The sequence below is a fragment of the Phyllostomus discolor genome, chromosome 11 (genome assembly GCF_004126475.2).
Source record: "Phyllostomus discolor isolate MPI-MPIP mPhyDis1 chromosome 11, mPhyDis1.pri.v3, whole genome shotgun sequence".
Lineage (NCBI taxonomy): Eukaryota > Metazoa > Chordata > Mammalia > Chiroptera > Phyllostomidae > Phyllostomus > Phyllostomus discolor.
The window spans coordinates 71,915,573-71,934,972 of record NC_040913.2 but is presented as its reverse complement, the minus strand read 5'-3'; the positions used below and the strand labels follow the sequence as shown (position 1 = coordinate 71,934,972).

The following is a 19,400-nucleotide window of genomic DNA, read 5'->3' as shown; positions in this document are numbered from 1 at the left end:
ACTGAAAAATATTTTTCATTACAAGAAAATACAACTTAAAAATTTGTGGGCTACAGAAAGAGCAGTACTTAAATGGACATTTATTGCATTGAATGGTTATGGTTTTATGTTACAAAACTACAGATTGTAATGTTAAAGTAGCTGAATTTCTCTGACTAGGAATTTTTTCCCATTAGGTTTGTGTCAATCGTGAATGTGTGGAATCGAGGATACTTAAGAGTGCATTCCATAATTGTTCAGCAAAGTGCAGTGGACATGGAGTAAGTAAGCACGTGATTGGTGTTTCCCTAAATCACATTTATCTGGGACATTTTTCAGCTTTTAGGATCCCTCATTAATTTATTCAGCATTTATTTGGTTTCTACTGCATGCTAGTGGTGGGGTGCAGCCTCTTCCGGAGCTTTCTGAGTATAACCTGGAACTGGTTTCCAGGTGTGGAAGGCAGGGCCATGCGAAGAAGAGAGCAGACCACGGCAGGCGGGTAGGCAGCAGGTCTACCCAACAGCTTACCGGCTTGTCCTGGGCAGCTGCGGGACAAGAAGTTTCCTGCACCAGTCCACGAGATTTCTAGGAGTTAATAGAGAGGCCCTAAGTGGGTTCAGTCACATATACAGGGGTCTGATCTGGGTTTAGTCACATACCTGGTTCAGGTAGTCTCTTCACCACATCTCTGTCTCAAGATTGTACCCTGGAGTAGCTTCTAGTCCAGGGAAAGCAAGCGGAGCACCTGTTGCTAGCTCCATGGAGAGTTAGAGTCTCAAATTACCCAGGTACATACAGCCGTGGGTCAGACCAACCGTCATGTCTTTTTGATGACTTTTCCCAACAGCTAGGCCCTGCTGCATCTGGTTTCGATAAGGAGCTTTATTGGGCTACTAAGTTTGTAGCCGGAGGTAGGTAGACCATTTTATAGAACTAAATCGGCCAGGATTTCTGTTGTGTAGGGCTGGGAACTACACTCAGCAGTGGACGGGGCTATTACTCAGCTCCCCTGTTCGTGTGAGGGAACACCAGGCTCCAGAGGAGGCAAGCCTCGCTGTCTGAGGTCCCAGACCAGGCAGACCTGTACCCTGTCAGGTGGCCTGGTTCTACTGCACCACGGTCTTGGCTCTGCAGATGAACAAAGCCGCTGGTTGGGACTACTACCCCGGGCGCTGTAGGTAGGAACGTGGACAAGATCTTGGTGGTTGCAACCCCCTCCTGCCCCCTCCCTCAAATCAGAGCCCCAGTGGGCAAGCCTCACCAATTCTCGCATGATCTCTGTGAGCAGAGTCAGAGTAGACACTCCCAAGAAGCGACTCGCAATGCTGGAAGGTCTGGATGTTCACGCGGAACAATCTTTTCCTGTGGGAGGAATGGTAGGCTCAGGGAAGACTTCTCCGGTGGTGTGCGGGTAGGGCTGGGGGAGGGGCAACGCGGTCTGTCTCCGTCCTCGTGGTGCGGGGGTCAGTGTTAATCTCACCCCCATGTTCTGGGATTCTCTCAGCAGCGTCTTGTCCGTGAGTAGTTGTTAGTTTTTCTTCTCAGAGGGAGTGACTTTGGGAACAATCTACGTTGTCATCTTGGTGATATTACTTTCTATTTTTTTCTTAGTCTACCTGAAGATTTATCAATTTATTTATCTTGACAAAAAACTTTCTCTTAGTCATTGATCTTTGTTTTTGTTTTTTTTTGGTCCTTATTTATTTCACTATGATCTTTGTGATTGCCTTTCTTTACCTAACTTTGGGCTTATTTTTCTTTCTAGTTCCATTAGGTGTAGAGTTAGATGGCTTATTTGAAATTATCTGTTTTCTTTACAAGTGCATTTATCGGTGTAAATCACCTCTAAGAGCTGCTTCTGCAGCATCCCAGTATTTTTGCCTGTGCTGTTTTCTTTGTCACGTGTTTTAGATGTTTTTAATTTTCCATATAATTTCTTCTTTGACTCATTGGTAGTTCAGAGTGTGTTGTTTGATATCTACATGTTTGTGAATTTTTAGCTTTCCTCTAGTTGATTTGTCATTTCATATCATTTGGGCCAAATAGATACTCAATATGTTTTTAATCTCCTTAAGTTTGCTAACATTACTTTTGTGGCCTATGATATGACCTATCATTGATAATGTCCCATATGAACTTGAGATGTATTTTCCACCGATGTTTGATGACATGTTCTATATAGATCTACTATGTCCAATTGACTTAAAGTGTGGTTCATATCCAGCATTTCCTCGTCATTTTCTGTCTGGATTGTCCACCCATTATTGAAAGTGGTGAACTGATGTGTCCCACTTTGATTGTGTTGCTGTCAATTTCTTCAGTTCTGTTGGTATTTGCTTAATACATCAGGTGCTCCAGAATTGGGTGTGTATATTATGATTGTTGTATCTTCTTGAGGAGTTGACCCCTTTATCATTATATAATAATCTTCTTTTTGTCTTATTATTATTTTTGGTTTAAAGGCTATTTTATCTCATATCAGGATAGCTACCCTGTCTTTCTTTTGGTTTCTACTTTCATGGAATATTTTATAATCTCAATTTTGAGCCTCTGTGTGTTTTTAAAACTGAAGCCAGTCTCTTGCAGGAAGAACTAAGTTGGGTTCTGCTTTTTTTATCCATCCCTTCTGTGTTTTGATTGGTTCATTAATATCATTAGCATTTACAGTAGTTGTTGATATGTAAGAACTTATTAATGCCATATCTTTAATTGCTTTCTGGCTGTTTTTTAGTTCCCTTGTTCTTTGCCCTCTTTTTTTCTCCCTGCCTTTGTGAATTGGTAATTCTCTGTGGTGGTAGACTTTGATTCCTCTTTGTTTAGCTTTTGTGAATCTACTATAGCTTTTTGTTTTGAAGTTATCATGAGTTTACATAAAACATTTTATAGATAAAATAGTCCATGCTAAGCTAATTGCAACTGAACTTCATTTCACACAAAAGCTCTAACCATTTACTATCCCTTTTATGCCACAATTTATCTCTTTTTGTACATTCCTTAGCAAATTATAGTAGCTATAATTAGTTTTTAATAATCTTTTCCCTTAGCTTGTCTGCTAATGCTAAGTGGTTGATTCACAATTGCATCACAGATTTAGAGTTTTAAAAACCTGTGTATACAGTTTTACCAGTGTGTCACATATTTTTGTAGGTTTTCATGCTACTGATTATTGTCTTTTCATTTCAGACAGAAGAACTCCTTTCAGCAGAAGAATTCCTTGTAAGGCAGGTCTAGTGGGGATGTTCTCCCTCTTTTAGTTTGTCTGGGAAAGTTGTTTTTTCTCCTTCACTTCTGAAGGATAAGTTTGTTGGATAAAGTATTCTTGACTGACTTTTTTCTTTTTTTCTTTTTAATTTTATTTTAATTGTTGTAGAAGTACAATTTTCTATCTTTTACTCCCATCCCAGCCCACCCACCCAGCCCTCCCCTCCTCCCTCCCATTTCCACCTGCCCCTAGTTTTTTTTAACTTATGTGTCCTTTATACTTGTTCTTGTAAACCCTTCCCCTTTTGACTTTTTTCATTCAATAGTTTGAATATGTTATTCCACTCTTTCCTGGCCTTTATAGGGATTGCTTTGTAGATTAAAATGGACTTTTCTCTCGCTATTTTTGGATTTTCTCTTTATCTTTATTTTCTGTGAGTGTCATAATATCTTTGAGGAGGTCATTTTGCATGGAGAAATGGGGTGATCTATTAATTTTGTGAGTTTGGATGTCTAAGTCTCATCCCAGGCTTGGGAGGTTCTTAGCTATGGTTTCTTTAAATAGACATCCTGGCCCTTTCTTCTCTGTTTGCCTTCTGGAGCTCCAGTTATTCCAATATCTCTGTATTCGATGGTTTCTCGTGGGTCATGGATGCTTTCATTGCTCTTGTTCTTTTTTCTTGTTCTACCCTGTTCCTATCATCTAGATCACCAGTTTTGTCTTCCATTTGGTTTATTCTGCTATAGATGTTCTTTATGACATTTAAAAAAGTCACTAATTAAAATTTTCACCTCTAGGTTTCTTTATGGTTCTTATTTACGATTTCTATCTCTTTGATAACATTTAATTTTGTCCACAAGATTTACCTACTGGGTTGAATTGTATTTCTGTTTTTTTGTAGCTCACCAAGTTCTTAAAAAGAGCCACTTTGAACTTTTTTTATTAGCTAAATTACTAAATTCTGCATCTTTGAGTTTTGTTGCTGAAGTATCGTTATCTTTTGATGATGACTTGTTTCCTTAATTCATCATGTTTCTTGGAATTTTGCATTGCTGTTTTCACATTTGAAGTAGTAGTCACCTTAAAACTTTACTGGTTGTCTTTCCGTGAGAGATATGTTTTATTGGTCTTGTTTATGTTTGGGTCGTTCACACTTCCAGCTCCCTCTAGTAGCAGAATACTTAAACTAGTATGTCTTTGGTTCTTAGAAGATGGCTGCTGGAAACCTCTCTTTTGTTTTCCAGAAGGTGGCTAGAACTCAAATTTGTGTCTTCTTCCTTGCCTAACTACCCTGATTTGACTCTCTGAGGGGTATATCTGTCTGCTGGAGCTTGCTTTTCCTGATTAGCTCAGGTGTACAAGGAGCAGGCCACAAAGTGGGGATACTTATGGGTTTAGCACTTGGGGCACTGGGGGTACTCACAGGTCAGGTTGGAGGGCATCCATGATTTAAGTTTTTGCAGCAGCTCATGAACAGGCTTCCTGCTGGAGTAATAAAAACATTCAGCAGAAATTGTGTCTCTTTAATGCCCTTTCATATTTCTTATCTGACTCTTTTCTGATCATACTCCCCCAGTCACAGAGGTCTTGCCATAATACTTTGGGTGCTGCCGGAGAAAAACAGGTTTGTCCAGCTGTGTGATGCACAGCTGGTTAGCCGAGGACTCGTTCATTTCTTTCCCTTCCCCCACAGGAGAGGTCTCCACTGGCTAGTTCAGCCTCATGCTTGGGGAGAGGTCATCCTGGCAAAGTCACTTTACCCTCTTCCGTGTATTCCAAACAGTTACCTTACTCCAAAAGAATGCAGGAACCTATTCTTCAAAAGGTTGGACTTCTGCAAGGCTTTTGTATACTTGGTTTTCTGTTGCCCAAATCAGAATTCTCTGGGTTTTCCCTGAATGCAGTCAAGAGGGGTGGAGCTGTTCTCTATTTCATTTAATTATGCTCTAATTTCACTATTTCCTTTCTTCTGCTGCTCTCGTTCTTTTTCTGTTTCTTTTAGATGTAATATTAGCTTGTTTACTTTGGATTTTTCTTGTTTCTTGAACTAGGCTTATAAACTTCCCTCTTATTACTGCTTTCGCTGCATCCCAAAAGTTTTGATATGTCATACTGTCATTCTCATTCATCTCTATATGTCTTTTGTCCTCACCTTTTATTTCTTCTTTGTCCCCATAATTTTTAATAGCATGTTACTTAATCTCCACATATATGTATCTTTTTTTGCTCCCTTTTTGCAATTGATTTATAATTTAAAGCATTGTTCTTGGAGAATATGCTTGGTATGACTTTAATCTCCTTGAATTTGTTGAGGCCAGTTTTGTCTCCCAGCATATGACCTACCCTTGAGAATGTTTTATGTGCTGTAGAGAAGAGTATAATCTGGTGTTCTGGGATGAAAGGCTCTGTAAATATCAATTATGTCCATTTGGGCTAATGTGCCATTTAAGGCTGATATTTTTTTATTGATTTTCTGTTTGGATATCTATCTATCGCTGTCAATAGCATGTTTAGGTCCCCTACTTTGATTGTGTTTTTGTCAGTTCCTCCCTTTATTTCTGTTAGTAGTTGCCTTATGTATTTCAGTGCTCCCCTATTGGGTGCACACATCCTGAGAAGTGTTATGTCTTCTTGATGTAGTGTCCTGTTTGTCAGTATAAAATGTCCATCTTCGGCTCTTGCTAACTTTTTTAAACCTGACATCTGTTTTGTCAGACGTAAGTATGGCTACACTTGTCCTTTTGCGGATGCCATCTGCTTGGAGAGTCATTTTCCACCCTTTTGCTTTGAATCTGTCTTTGTCTTTGCAACTGAGATGTGTTTCCTGAATGCATTGTATAGAGAATTTTGTTTTTTGATTCATACCTTTTAATAAGTGAGTTCATTCCATTTGTATTTAGGGTGATTATTGATAGAAGAAGACTTCCTATAGTAAATTTATTTTTTGTTTTCTGGTGGCTCTGTGTTTCTATTGTTTCTTTTCAAGTGTGTTTCTGTCTGTTATTTTCATCTGGTTATTTTCTGCATCCCCCCCCCACCCACCTTCATTTCCTTTTTTTGGCTGTCTTTGTTCAGTTCCAGATGTTGTTGTGTTTACCATTAGGTTTATGCAAAAGCAACTTGAATATACGAAGTAGTCCTTTTTCTTAACAGTTGCATCTTATCACCATTCAGCTGTGCAATTCAGTTTTTTATCCCCTTCCTTTCTATGTTTTTTGTTGTCACAAATCACTTTTTTTAATGCTGTGAGTTTATTTCTAGGTTTCAATAGCTATTTTCTTTTTAAAAAATGGTTTTACCCTCTTTAACTTTTATATTTATTTAAGGTTTTGATAGCCTATTCTGAGCGAGGGTTTCAATTTCAGGTTCTGCCTGTCTTGTTACTAATCTTGCTCATAGCTTTGCATCTTTTTGTCTGTTTGTTTCAGATAAAAGACTACCCATCAGTATCGCCTGTAATGCAGTTGTTGTGGTGGAAAATTCCCTCAGCTTTTGTGTCTGAAAAAGTCCAGCTCTGCTGGATATATTGTTGTTGGCTGGTGATTTCTCTCTTTCAATACTTTGAAAATTTAATCTCTCTCTTTGCTTGCTCATAGGGTTTCTGCTAAAAAATCTGACGATAATATAATGAGATATCATTTATTGATTATTGTCTCCTTTTCCCTGGATGCCTTGAGAATTCTTTTTGTTGTTGTTAATTTTTTATAGTTTTAATAATAATGTGTCTTGGAGAAGTCCCTTTTGGATTGAGATAATTAGGTATTCTGTTAGGTTCTTATATATGAGAATCCAGTATTTTCCAAAGGTTTGGGAAGTTTTTTTGTCAATTATTTGTTTGTGTAGGCTCTCTGTTCCCTTCCCCTGCTTTTCAACTCTTAGTATATATACCCACTATTCTAATATTGCTGTTTCTAATGGAGTCAGATAGTTCTCATAGAGAGCTCTATTTCTTTTTTACTCTTGATTCTCTTCTTCCACAACAGTCATTTCTAGACTTATATTTTCTCTGTCACTAATTCTTCCCTCCATCTTGTCTTTCCTGTTTCCTAAGCTTGCTAATTCATTGTCTCTTTTATTGAGCTCTTCAGCTCTGTAATTTTTCTTTTCTTTTCTCTTTATTAATCTTCACTTGAGGACTGCTTATTGATTTTAGAGAGAGGAGAAGGGAGGGAGAAAGGGAGAGAAACATCAGTGTGAGAGAGAAACATTGATGGGTTGCCTCTAGTATGTACCCCAACCAGGGATTGAACCTGTAACCTAGACATATGCCCTGACTGGGAATCAAACCCGTGACTTTTTGGTTTATGGGACGATGTTCCAATACCTGAGCCACACCAGCCAGGGCCTGTTTGGTTTCTTTATACATACAATTTTAATCTCTTTGGTGAAGTATTCCTTTTGTTCGATTTTATTTCTGAGTTTGTTGAGTTGCCTTTTTGAGTTTTCTTGGATATTGTTGTTTGTCAGAACAACAATCTTGAATTCTGTCATTTAAGCCACATATTTACATGTATTTATGTTTATTTTCTGAAAATTTTTTACTTTCTGAATTCCCTTGATATCTTGGTTATTCCTTGTACATGATGGATTATTTCTCTGCCTTGACATTTGTGGAGATGAAAGCTGCCTTTTTAATGCGAGAAGCATCTTTTAAATTACACTTATCTGAAAGCTCCTTTAAAAAATGAACTTTGGAAATGGTAAATGGTAATGGAGAAAAATATAGTAAAGATTAAATTAAAAAAATAAAAAGAACTTTGATAGGTAGAGGTCTTTCTTTTATTTTCCTGTAGGTGGCGCAGAAGCGCAAGTTTTTATTTTCTCTCACTGGCTCTCGTTGGGCTTCTGATATCTGTGTGTGACAGTTTCTTGTCTGTAGTGGAAAGTGCTCAGTATTTCCCAGGAGGTGGGCATCCTCTCCATGATCTGGTTGCCTCAGTCTTAGGACAGCACTCCATGGACTGAAAGGGATGGACTATGATTAGGACAAACTGCCAAGTACCTCCTAAGAAGGACCACGTCACTTCTGTGAAATATTTCAGAGTAAAAGTATACATGTACATACACAGCATTATGAGGGTGGTATGACAGAAGCTTGAGCATTGAATACCCTGAACAGAGTATTTCCCCCATCCATTTAAGCCATGGAACAGAGAAATGAGATTCTTGTTCTTAAATTGAGATCTTAGAAACTGAGCAATGTTTTACATTATTTCGAGAAGTGGCCTAGCACGGTGCTCAAGGAGCAGAGTTTCTGAAACCCAGTTGCTTGGGTTTAAATCCTGGCTCTGTCACTTACAAACCATGTGTCTTTCGGCAGGTTAAATATCTGTACCTTTGTTTCTTCATCTGTATAGCAGGAATAATAATTGTCTTGACCTCAAAGGGCTGCTGTGAAGATTTAATGAGTAAACCTGTATAAAGTGCTCAGAATGGAGACTTACATAGTAAGCACCGCAAGGTGGTTGTTATTATTTAATAATGAATTTATTAATAATAGAAACCATCTGTTCCTAATGTTATGCTTTATCTATGTATCTGATGCCCTCTGGTAATACAAAAACTCTTTGCTTAAAAATCGAACAAACAAAAGCAAACAGAAAAAAACTTAATAATGATCAAGGGCAGTGTTATGCTCATAAATGTTTAACCACTACTCCTGAGGGAGGGTAGACCCTCATCTGTAAGTGCAAATACTTCAAGTTACTCTGTGGTGACACTGAACTCGGAGCTCGGAAGAGATGCGCACGGTCAGTTCTGGGAACCGGTGGAAGCTGGCCTCCAGCACACACTGGAAACGTCGCGTTTTCATTCGAGTTAAGTATGTGTTTTTGAAATTGCACACTGAAAATTCAGGAGAACATTTGAAGATATTAAATTTTCTTGATGCAAATCTTGTGAGCCTTACTTCCTATTTAGCTGTCTTGCGTGTATGTGTTTGTCTGTGTGTACACACTTTAGGCTAAGAAATCAAGCATTTGATATATAGGCTGATCTCTCTAAATAAATCAAATAAAATTATACCAGATAAAAAAATAAAAAAGATTGATAATCCAGCTGATAATTTCACTTTCTATAGGAAGGATGTTTTTGAATGATCATTTAAACATTTTAAAATGGTCCTAGGTGTGCACTTCCGAGAAGCACTGCCTGTGTGATCAGGGCTGGACCAGCTCCACCTGCAGCCAGCAGACCAGAGAGGCCGACACCCTCACTGCAGGCAAGCGTCTCTCTGTCTTCGCGCGTCCTGTCAGTGAAGTTCTCAGATTGCTCATCTTGACAAAAACAAAGTTACATTCTCTCCACTTAGGAAGAAACTAGTATTTGTAATTGAAAGGCAAATAGGCTTCTTTCAAGAAATGGAGACAAAATATACCTTCTTAATCTTGCTCTTTTTTTTCCCTAACTTTCAAATATCATGATTGAAGCTGAGAGTATCTTTTAAAATTTGCACTTACTGATATCATTGATTTTCCTCTTTTAAGACTATCTTTCAATATTCCCTCCTTCATAATTGATCCTGTGATCTCAGCTATACACAATTACTCTGTGTGACCATGTGTTTGTTAATAGAGGAAATGAAGGAAATTGAAGATAAATTTTACTCTGAAGAAGTTTACAAATTAAATGAGAAAAACCCACCAGTTGCTGTTAAAGAGATCCTGGAGGGATGAGAGTATAGTATTGTATCTGTTCACCATGTCATTCATTCACTGATTTGGCAAATATATATGGAACTCCTAAATATGCTAGGTGCTGGTCATGTGGCACAAGAGATACACAGTAAGCTAAATAAGGGCCCTCTTCTCGTGGAGTTAAAGAATATGTTCAGGGCACCATACCCTGTGCTAACTAGTCACAGAATAAGGGTTAGGAATTAAGTCTCCTGATTTTTATGCCAGTGCCTTTTAGTAGTGCTGTAATGGCTCAATATATAAAAATAGACCCCTAATGTAAAAAAGTCAACAGTCTACTAAAGAAAAATAGAATATGCACAAATATAGTGAGATTCTGTAATGATGCGACCTGTAACAATGCAAATTCATTGGATAATTTTGCAATCACACCATGCCACATTATACTCATATATCACTGAAATTTATGAGTGTTGATAAATTACACTTGCACCCACTTATAGTGTTATAAAGAGAGTTTTTGCTGTAGCTGTCATGTAACAGAATATGTTGCAACTTTCTGGAACTTGGTTTTCATCCTTTTAGAATAAGAGGTAGTAGGAGATAGTCCAAGGTATTATGATTCTGTTATGTTTTTGTGTTACTTGAATGACCACAAAAATTACGGACACTGTCATTAGTTTGTTGCAGTTTCAAAGTAAAAGTATACAGCTTAATTTTTTACTCTGATCTGTAATGGTTTTTGTTTTTAGGTTTAATCATGAAAAGAGCTTTTTGGAAATCTGAAAAGAACCGGTGGCTTCTAGGTTTCTACGTCGCTTTACCTGTTCTCATCATAGCAACCGTAATAGCTGTTTCACGGAATCAACTGAAAAAGTGGTTCACCAAGGAAGAGGAATCCCTAAGTACCGAGTAAATTTGTGTTCTGAAGTTAAACTTTAGTACCGTTTGAATCTAGTCCCTTGTAAGGCATTATCATGAGCAACAACAATATACTTTATAAGAATTTTGAGTATTACATTAGTATGTCATTTAGTTATGTATGACAATTTTGAATAGTCTCATTTTAGAGATACAAAGATTCAGGAGTATAAATTTAAGTAACTATCCAAAGTCATTGCTTTGGTAATAGAGAGGAAATAACCCTAGTGGTTCTCAGTGATCCATGCATGTCACTTTACAGGAGAAACGAAGTGTTAACATGCAGATTTCTGGGTCTTAGCACACATGAAATATTGCAGTTTGCATTACTGCCTCATGTAAGAAGTACTTTTAAAAAGATCTTTGGGATAAAGTTGTCAGAAGGTAAATTTATAATTCATTCTACAAGATATTTTTCTTTTTCTTTTTCTCTTTTTTAAAGATTGTATTTATTTATTTTTAGAGAGAAGTGAAGGGAGGGAAAAAGACAGGGGAGAGAGACATCAATATGTGGTTGCCTCTCAGGTGTCCCCTGCTGGGGACCTGGCCCGCAACCCAGGGATGTGCCCCGACTGGGAATTGAACCAGTGACCCTTTGGTTCACAGGCCCATGCTCAATCCACTGAGCTACACCAGCCAGGGCTGTTTAAAAAAAAATAATAATTCAAACACAAAGACACAGAAAAAGGTGATGCCCATTTGCACACCATTAGAAATGAGTAAATAGTAAGGTTTTTCTTATTTCTCTTATGAAATTACTATCGCATCTCTTCAATGGCAGCCTCTCCAGTGTTGCCTTCCTGCCTGCAGAGCACGCACTGTGCCCTGGAAGTGGGCGTGAGCCACGTCATTGCACTGCATGTGGCCGCACCCGTGTGCCATGGCTAGAATTACATACTGTGTTGGATTTTTATATTTCTTATAGATACATTTTGTCTTTTAATTCTAACTTTGTTTATATAGTTTTTTCCCCTTTTTTCATGAGTGGTTTTGGTTTTGTTGAGATCTCTATATTTTCTTTGTGTTTATCACCCTTAAGTTATGCTCTTTTCCCCTTCTCTGCTTTAGTTACCTTTGCTCTGTTTAATTCTAGCTCCCTTGAATCTAATGCTTTGATTATTAATTTTCAATTATTCTTATTTTCTAATGTATGCTTCAAAAGTTGAAACTTTCTCCTTTGTATATCATTTTACCTGCACTTTCCAGTTTTTAAGATATAGTTGACATTTCATTCAAAAAATTCAAAATCTCCAGTACAATTTCTTTTTTAAGTCATGACTAAATTGTGTTTTCCAGTTTCTAGTTATGTCATTTATTTTTGTTGCCCTAAAAATAATTTTTAATTTTATTACTAATTGAGAGAGACTTGTCTCTATTATTTAGATTCTTAAGTGTTGGAACCAGAAAGGAAGTCAATTTTTGTAAAAAAGAAAATGTGTCCTTGAAATGTAGTCTTCAATGACTGTGACATGGTCTGTTGGTTTCTTTGTTTTCAGGATACACTTTTTGTTGTGCTGTTTCCCGTCTTTATACTGACTGAGTTTTTTTCCCCGTCTACTTTGTGATCTGTTTTCTGTGAGAAGCAAACTGAAGTCTTTCCATATGCCATGGATTTCCTTCTGACTGTGGAGACTTCCGTTTTGTATATTCAGAGGCAGTGACAAAATGCATAACATTTGGTGTAGTTATATTTTTAGCTGTAGTTTTATTATTAATAATTTTGTCTTAATTTCTATCCTTACTGTTTTAAATTGTTACGTTAACTTGCTGTTTGCAAGTGAGATTAACCTAGTACATCTTTTTTTCATCCCATATTCTTAACCTTCCTACGTTTTTAGCTGGTTGTCTTGTAAACAGCCTTTATATGGAATGTAATAGTGGAGTTTGTTATGCTTAATATATGGTGGTGTGTATTTAGACAGAGGTTTGCCATGTTATTTTTTTCTATTTACCATCCTTCCTAATTTTTCTTTTCCTATAATCCATTTTATTGATTTTTGCTGTTCATTTTTCTTCTACTATGTTGCACATCTTTGCATTTTTTATTTTAATGCCTTTCTTTAAACCTTGGTAGTTACGGTTAATGCTGTATAATGTCTAGATTTAACATTATACGCAGCCTTCTCCCTCACGGCAGAGGTGTCTTAGCCCTTCAGCACTGAGCTCTCTTCTTCAGCCTGTCATTCAGATTTCAGTTTCCCTCGTGTAGGTTATTGTTAGGTTGCTCTTATCATAATTATATTTAGTCGATACTTACTAGAACTTCCTGCTATATTTCCCAACATCTTTGCTTACTATTTTTATTTTAAATGTTTTGTTTGGAAATCATTTAAGAAATGTAAAAAGTTGCAAAAATTAACACACACTTGTACTCTTCACTTAGGTTTTCCCAATGGTAACATCTTACATTAATGTAGTGCATTGCACAGCCAGGGACTCGGTATGACACATTATTGTTAAACTGTAGCTCTTACTCATATTCATCGGTGTTTCAATGCACTCATATTTGAGTGCATGTGTGTATAGTTTCATGAAATTTCATCCCATGGTTTTGTGTACCAACATGGCCATCGTTGCCACTCTTTTTGGAACCCTACTTTTTCATTCTAGGTTTAGTTTTCTTCCTGGGAAGTACACATTTCAGGAGTTATTATAGAATCTATGTATAATAGTTTGTTTGATTTATGAGTCTGAAAATGACTTTGTTCCATTTTCACTCTTAAATGACTGTATATGGGTATGGAATTTTAGGTGAATGATCGTTTCTGGCATCCCTTTTATGTTATGCCATGGAATTCTGGCATTTACTGGTTTCTGATATGTCTGCTGTCAGTTTAATTCACTCACTTCTACTTTTATACTTAAATTATATTTTTTCTCTAAGTTAGCTTCTTAAGTTTTCTTTTGTCTGAGCTATGATGTTACTGAATTATTACTTGGTCTGATATGAGTTTGCTTTTATTTACCAAGTTCTGAACTCAGTATAATCTTTAAAAATATTTTTTAATTAAATTTATTGGGGTGACATTGGTTAACAAAATATATAGGCTTAGTGTACATTTTATGATACTTGATCTGTGTATTACATTGTGTGCCCACCATCCAAAGTCATCTCCTTTGTCATCATATATTTGACCCCTTTAACCCTTTGCCACCTTCACCCCCTTCACTCTGGTAAGCGCCATACTGTTGTCTGTGTCTATGAGTTTTTGTTTGTTTTGCTTATTTGTTCATTTGTTGCTTTTAGTTTTATGTCCCACATATGAGTGAAATCATATGGTTGTCAGCTTTTCTGTCTGACTTCTTTCACTTAACATGATATTCTCAAAGTCCATCCAAACTGTCTCAAATGGCAGTATTACATCTTTTCTTATGGCTGACTTGTGGTCCATTGTATGTGTGGACCACATCTTCTTTATCCAGTCATCTACTGAGGGACACTGTTGTTGTTTCTATGTCTTGGCCACTGTGAATAATGTTGCAGTGAACATAGGGGTACATACATCTTTGTGAATAATTTTTTTTTGAAAATTTTCAGGTAGATACCCAGAAGAGGGGTTACTGGGTCATATAGTAACTCTATTGTTAATTTTTTTGACAAACCTCCAAACTGTTTTCCATAGTGGCTGTAGCAGTTTACGTTCCCACCAGCAGTAAATGAGGGTGTCTTTTTCTCCACAACCTCTCCAACACTTGTTATTACTTGTTTTGTTGATAAAAGTCATTCTAACAGGTGTGGTATCTCACTGTAGTTTTGATTTGCCTTTCCCTAGTAGCTAGTCAAGTCAAATGCCTTTTCATATATCCACTGGCCATTTGTATGTCTTCTTGGGAGAAGTGTGTCTTCAGGTCCTCTGCCCATTTTTAAAATTAGATTGTCTGTTTGTCTGGCATTGAGTTGTATGTGTTCTTTATATATTTTGGATATTAACCAATGTCGAAACTGTTTGCAAATATCTTCTCCCATTCAGTTGTTTGCCATTATTTTATTGGTTTCTTTTGCTATGCAGAAGCTTTTCAATTTGATATAGTCCCATTTTTTTATTTTTGCCTTTACTTCCTTTGCCTTTGGGGTAAAATTAATAAAGTCTTTTTTAAAAACAAAGTCCACAAGTTTAGTACCTATGTTTATTTCCATATAAAGTATTGTTTCAGGTCTTATGCTTAGGTCTTTGAATCAGGTCTTTGACTCATTTTGAATTAATTTTTGTGCATGGCAACAAACTAATCTAGCTTTCTAATCATTCCTTCTAATCATTCTTTTGCACGTGGCTTTCCATTTTCCCAGAAGCATTGATTGAAGAAGGTTTCTTTTCTTCATTGTATGTTTTTGGCTCCTTTGTCAGAAATTATTTTCTCATATACATGTGGGTTTATTTCTGGACTGTCAGTTCTGTTTCATTGGTCTGTATGTCTGTTTTTCTGCCAATACCATGCTGTTTTGATTGTCCTCACTCTGTAATATAATTTGAAGTCAGGTAGTGTCAGGCTTTGTCACTTTTCTCAAAATTGCTTTGGTTATTTGAGATCTTTTGTGGTTCCATACAAATATGATGATTTTTGTTTTTTAAATGTCATTGGGGTTTTGATGGGATTGCATTAAATCTGTATATTGCTTTGGGTAATACAAATATTTTAACTATGTTAATTCTTCCCATCCATGAAGATGGAATATCTTTCCATGTTATGGTATATTTTTCAATCTCTTTTAATAATGCTTTGTAATTTTCCAGCACATAGGTCTTTCACATCCTTTGTTAAGTTTATTTCTAAGTATTTCATTCTTTTTGTTGTGATTATAAAAGAAATTGTTTTATTTTTCATTTTCAATTTTTTCATAGGTGTGCAGTGGGGTTTTGTACATTGATTTTATCCTTGTAACTTTACTGTATTTGTTTATTTTTTCTAATAGCTTTTTTTTTGTGGAGTCTTTAGGGTTTTCTATATAAAGAATCATGTCATCTGCAAAAAGTGGCACTTCTTCATTCCCAGTTTGGATGTCTTTTATTTCTTTCTCTTGTCTTATTGCTCTGGCTAGGATTTCCAGTGCTTGTTCAGTGCCAAGAATGGTTAGAGTGGACATAGTTGTCTTGTTCCTGATTTTGGAGGAAAAGCTTTCAGCTTTTTACTATTGAGTATGATATTAACTGAGGGTTTATCATATATGGCCTTTATTATGTTGAGGTACTTTTCTTGTGTACCTGTTTTATTGAGTGTTCTAATCATAAATTGATGTGGCATTTTATCAAGTGGTTTTTCTGCATCTATTGATAAGATTATATAATTTCAGCCTTTATTTTAAAGGTGTATCACATTGATTGATTTGCATATGTTGAACCATCCTTGTGCCCCTGGAATGAGCCCCATTTGATCGTGATTTCTTATTTTTTAATATATTATCATATTCAATTTGCTAGTATTTTGTTTAGTATTTTTACACCTGTATTCATCAGAGATATTGATCTGTAGTTATCTTTTTCTTTTTGTTATCCTCACCAGGTTTTCATATCAAGGTTATGCTGGTCTCATAAAATATATTAGAAAGAATTGCTTTAAAATTTTTTAAAGTTTCATTTCATTTTATTTTCTAACACAAATATGCTTTGTTGACTATATTCCCTATGCTGTACTTTACATCTCTGGGACTATTTTGTAACTACCACTTTGCACTTAATTCCTTCATCTTTTTCTCCCAGTCCCCTAACCCCCTCCCCTCTGGCAAATCAGTCTGTTCTTTGTATCTATGACTCTGTTTCAATTTTGTTATTTCATTTATTTTGTTCTTTGTATTGCACAAATACATGAAATCATGTTATTTGTCTTTCTCTGACTGACTTATTTCACTTAGCATAACACCTTCTCATCCATACTGTCACAAATGGTGATATTTCATTCTTTTTTTTATGGCCAAATAATGTTCCATTGCATATACCTACCACAACTTTTTAATTTACTAGTTTATTAACGGGCACCTGGGTAGTTTACATTTATTGGCTATTGTAAATAAAGCTGCAATTATGTCTTTCTTCAATTATGGAAAATTCTAAGTCATCATCTCATCAATGATTGACACTTTCCTATTCTATCTCTTCATGCTTCTGAAATTCCTATATACAAAGGCCTTTCGTTTTAGCCTCTACATTGGTGGTAATGGTGATGGTTGCTCTTTTTGCTTCTCCTTTTCATTCAACCCTAGAATAAAGCTTTTAAACACTGTATAATAATATTAATCATTTCAGTATGTGTAATTCTGTGAATTTAACTAATATATACACATACTATGACCACAGAAAAAAAATGCAGAACTATTCCATCACTGTAAAAATTCCCTCTCATTGCATTTCTGGCTTCTGGCCCTGCCAAGTCTGTTTTTTTTGCCTATACCTTCACCTATTCCAGAACTTTGTATAAATGGAATCATACAGTATGCAGTCTTTTGAGCCTGCCTGCATTCCCTTAGCATAATGCATTTGAGATTCACACATGTTGTTATGTGTATCGATAGCTTGTTCTGTTTAAATATATAGTTTTAATGCGGTATAATTGACATACAATAGATTGGATATACTTTACATGAAACCATTCCCACAGTCAAGATTATAAGGGTGTCTGTTGTGCCCAAGAGTTTCCTTGTGCCTTTGTGTAGTCCTCACCCTTTGCCTCTCCCACCTCCCTCGTTCCCAGACTCCTGCTGATCAGCGTTCTGTCACTATAGTGTAGTTTGCATTTTCTACAAGTTCATATAAATGGAATTTTACAGTGTGTACTTTTTATTTTTATCTGGTTTATTTAATTTATCATTAATATTTTGCAATCCATTCATGTTCTTTTGTGTATTAAAAGTGTTTCCTTTTTATTGCTGATTCCTTTTTGGTTGTATGAATATGCTGTGATTTGTTTATCTGTTTATCTGTTGTTGGATTTCGGGGTTGTTTTTGGTATTTAACTGTTATAAGTAAAGCCATGTTTATTTTGACAAGTTAGTGGAAGATGGTAGCTATAGTTGAAAGGCCTCATTTTTTAATTGGGTTGTCTTTGTTTCAGTGAGTCATTCACATCTTTTAATTATTTTTAAAATGGGCTGTTTGTCTTCCTACTATTACATTTGAGTGTTCTTCATATATTCTGGAGACAAGTACTTTATCATATGTATGATTTGCAAATATGTTCTCTTACTCTGAGACTTGTCTTTTCATTCTTTCAAATAGCAGAAGTTTCAAATTTTGATGAAATCCACTGTATCAATTTCTTCTTTTATAAATCATGATCTTGGTATTGTATCTAGGAAATATTTGCCTAAGCAGAGTTCATGTAGATTTTCTCCTATGTTTTATTCTAAAAATTTTATAGTTTTAGGTTTTGCACTTAGGCTCATGTTCAGTTTGAATTAAGTTTTATACAGTTCAGGAGGTATGGTTAGAATCAGCTCTCCTTTTCCATAAGAATATCCAATTGTTCTAATGCCATTGCTGTTTAAGCTTCATTAAGCAGGATTAGAAGAGTCAGCACTGCTAAGGCAATACCCTTGTGAGTAACTCTGCCCAGCTCACCATGAATTACAAGGTTTTTCACTTGAGGTGATGGGTACACAAACTATCCCTGTCCCTTTGTGTGCACAGCAGATTGCTCCCTTTCTTCATTTCAGAGAATTTTTTTCCCCTCTGACTCAAGTGGTCTCCTCACTTGCACTTCTGCTTAAGATTCAATGGGGACCCTCCACAGATCTCAGGAGGTCTCTGTGTGAAGCCCTTTCCCTTTCTGCTATTTTTCCCTGTGAATTCTAGCTGCCTTGCCCTTCCTAGACTCCCTATTCCATTTCCCCAACTCAGGGAACCTTCTGGCTTTGCCTGTGCTCCTTCCTGTGCTATAGCCTGGAAGTTCTCATCAGACAATAAGGAGGGTCAAATATAGGTCTCTTCTTTTTTATTCCCTTCTCTCAGAGATCACTGTCCTGCATTGACATATTCCATGTCTCAGAACCACTGTTTCATACATTTTGTCAGGATTTTCAGTTGTTTCAGGCAGGAGGGTAAACCTAACCTGTACTTCATCTTGGCCAGAACTGGAAGGATGTCTATGGTTTATAACTGCGTACCCCATGTTCTGTTTTATTTCCTCGGTTCAGACTTCCACCAACTCTTCTTCCATCTTTGTCCTGTAATAGTCCTATGGAATCTATTCTTGGAAAGATTTCTATGCAAGCATGTAATTCTTATGTTAAAGTTATAAAAACAATTCGTGTTGTATTTCTTGGTGTGTGAATTTGCTGGTTTGCAGTGACTGTTGACGCTCACGCTTTTCGTGGTTTGTAATCATACACTCTTTTATCCTCAGTGTCTGTGATTTTCCTGTGAGAATTCTGCATGCCCTTGTTGAAAACACACACATGTGGGTTGTTTGATTTTTGCTTCTTTTAAAGCAAAAATACTTAAAGCAATTGCAATGCATGGTGTTCAGGAACTTGTAGTGTGTGAGCTGGGATCCCGGAAGTATACTTTTTAAAGCTTGGGAGTCCTACTTCTCTCATTGATATACTTTCCCCATCTGCATAGCATCGTTTTCCTGCTGTATTCCAAAGGCTACTTACTGGTCAGAGGTGATTTTTTTTTTAATATTGAGACAAAATTTCTCTTTTTCCTCTCCTATGTGCACTTTAAAAA

The 19,400-nt window shown here is 36.4% G+C and overlaps 1 protein-coding gene across 1 annotated transcript in view; it reads left to right on the top strand.

The window, feature by feature from the left end:
* LOC114508759 (disintegrin and metalloproteinase domain-containing protein 32) overlaps positions 1 to 19,400 on the top strand; it is a 109,401-nt gene that overhangs the window by 74,064 nt on the left and 15,937 nt on the right. The window contains exons 18-20 of the mRNA XM_036011104.1: positions 177 to 260; positions 9,311 to 9,504; positions 10,567 to 10,731. Coding sequence (XP_035866997.1) covers positions 177 to 260; positions 9,311 to 9,504; positions 10,567 to 10,731 — 443 coding nt within the window. The remainder of the gene's footprint in view (positions 1 to 176; positions 261 to 9,310; positions 9,505 to 10,566; positions 10,732 to 19,400) is intronic.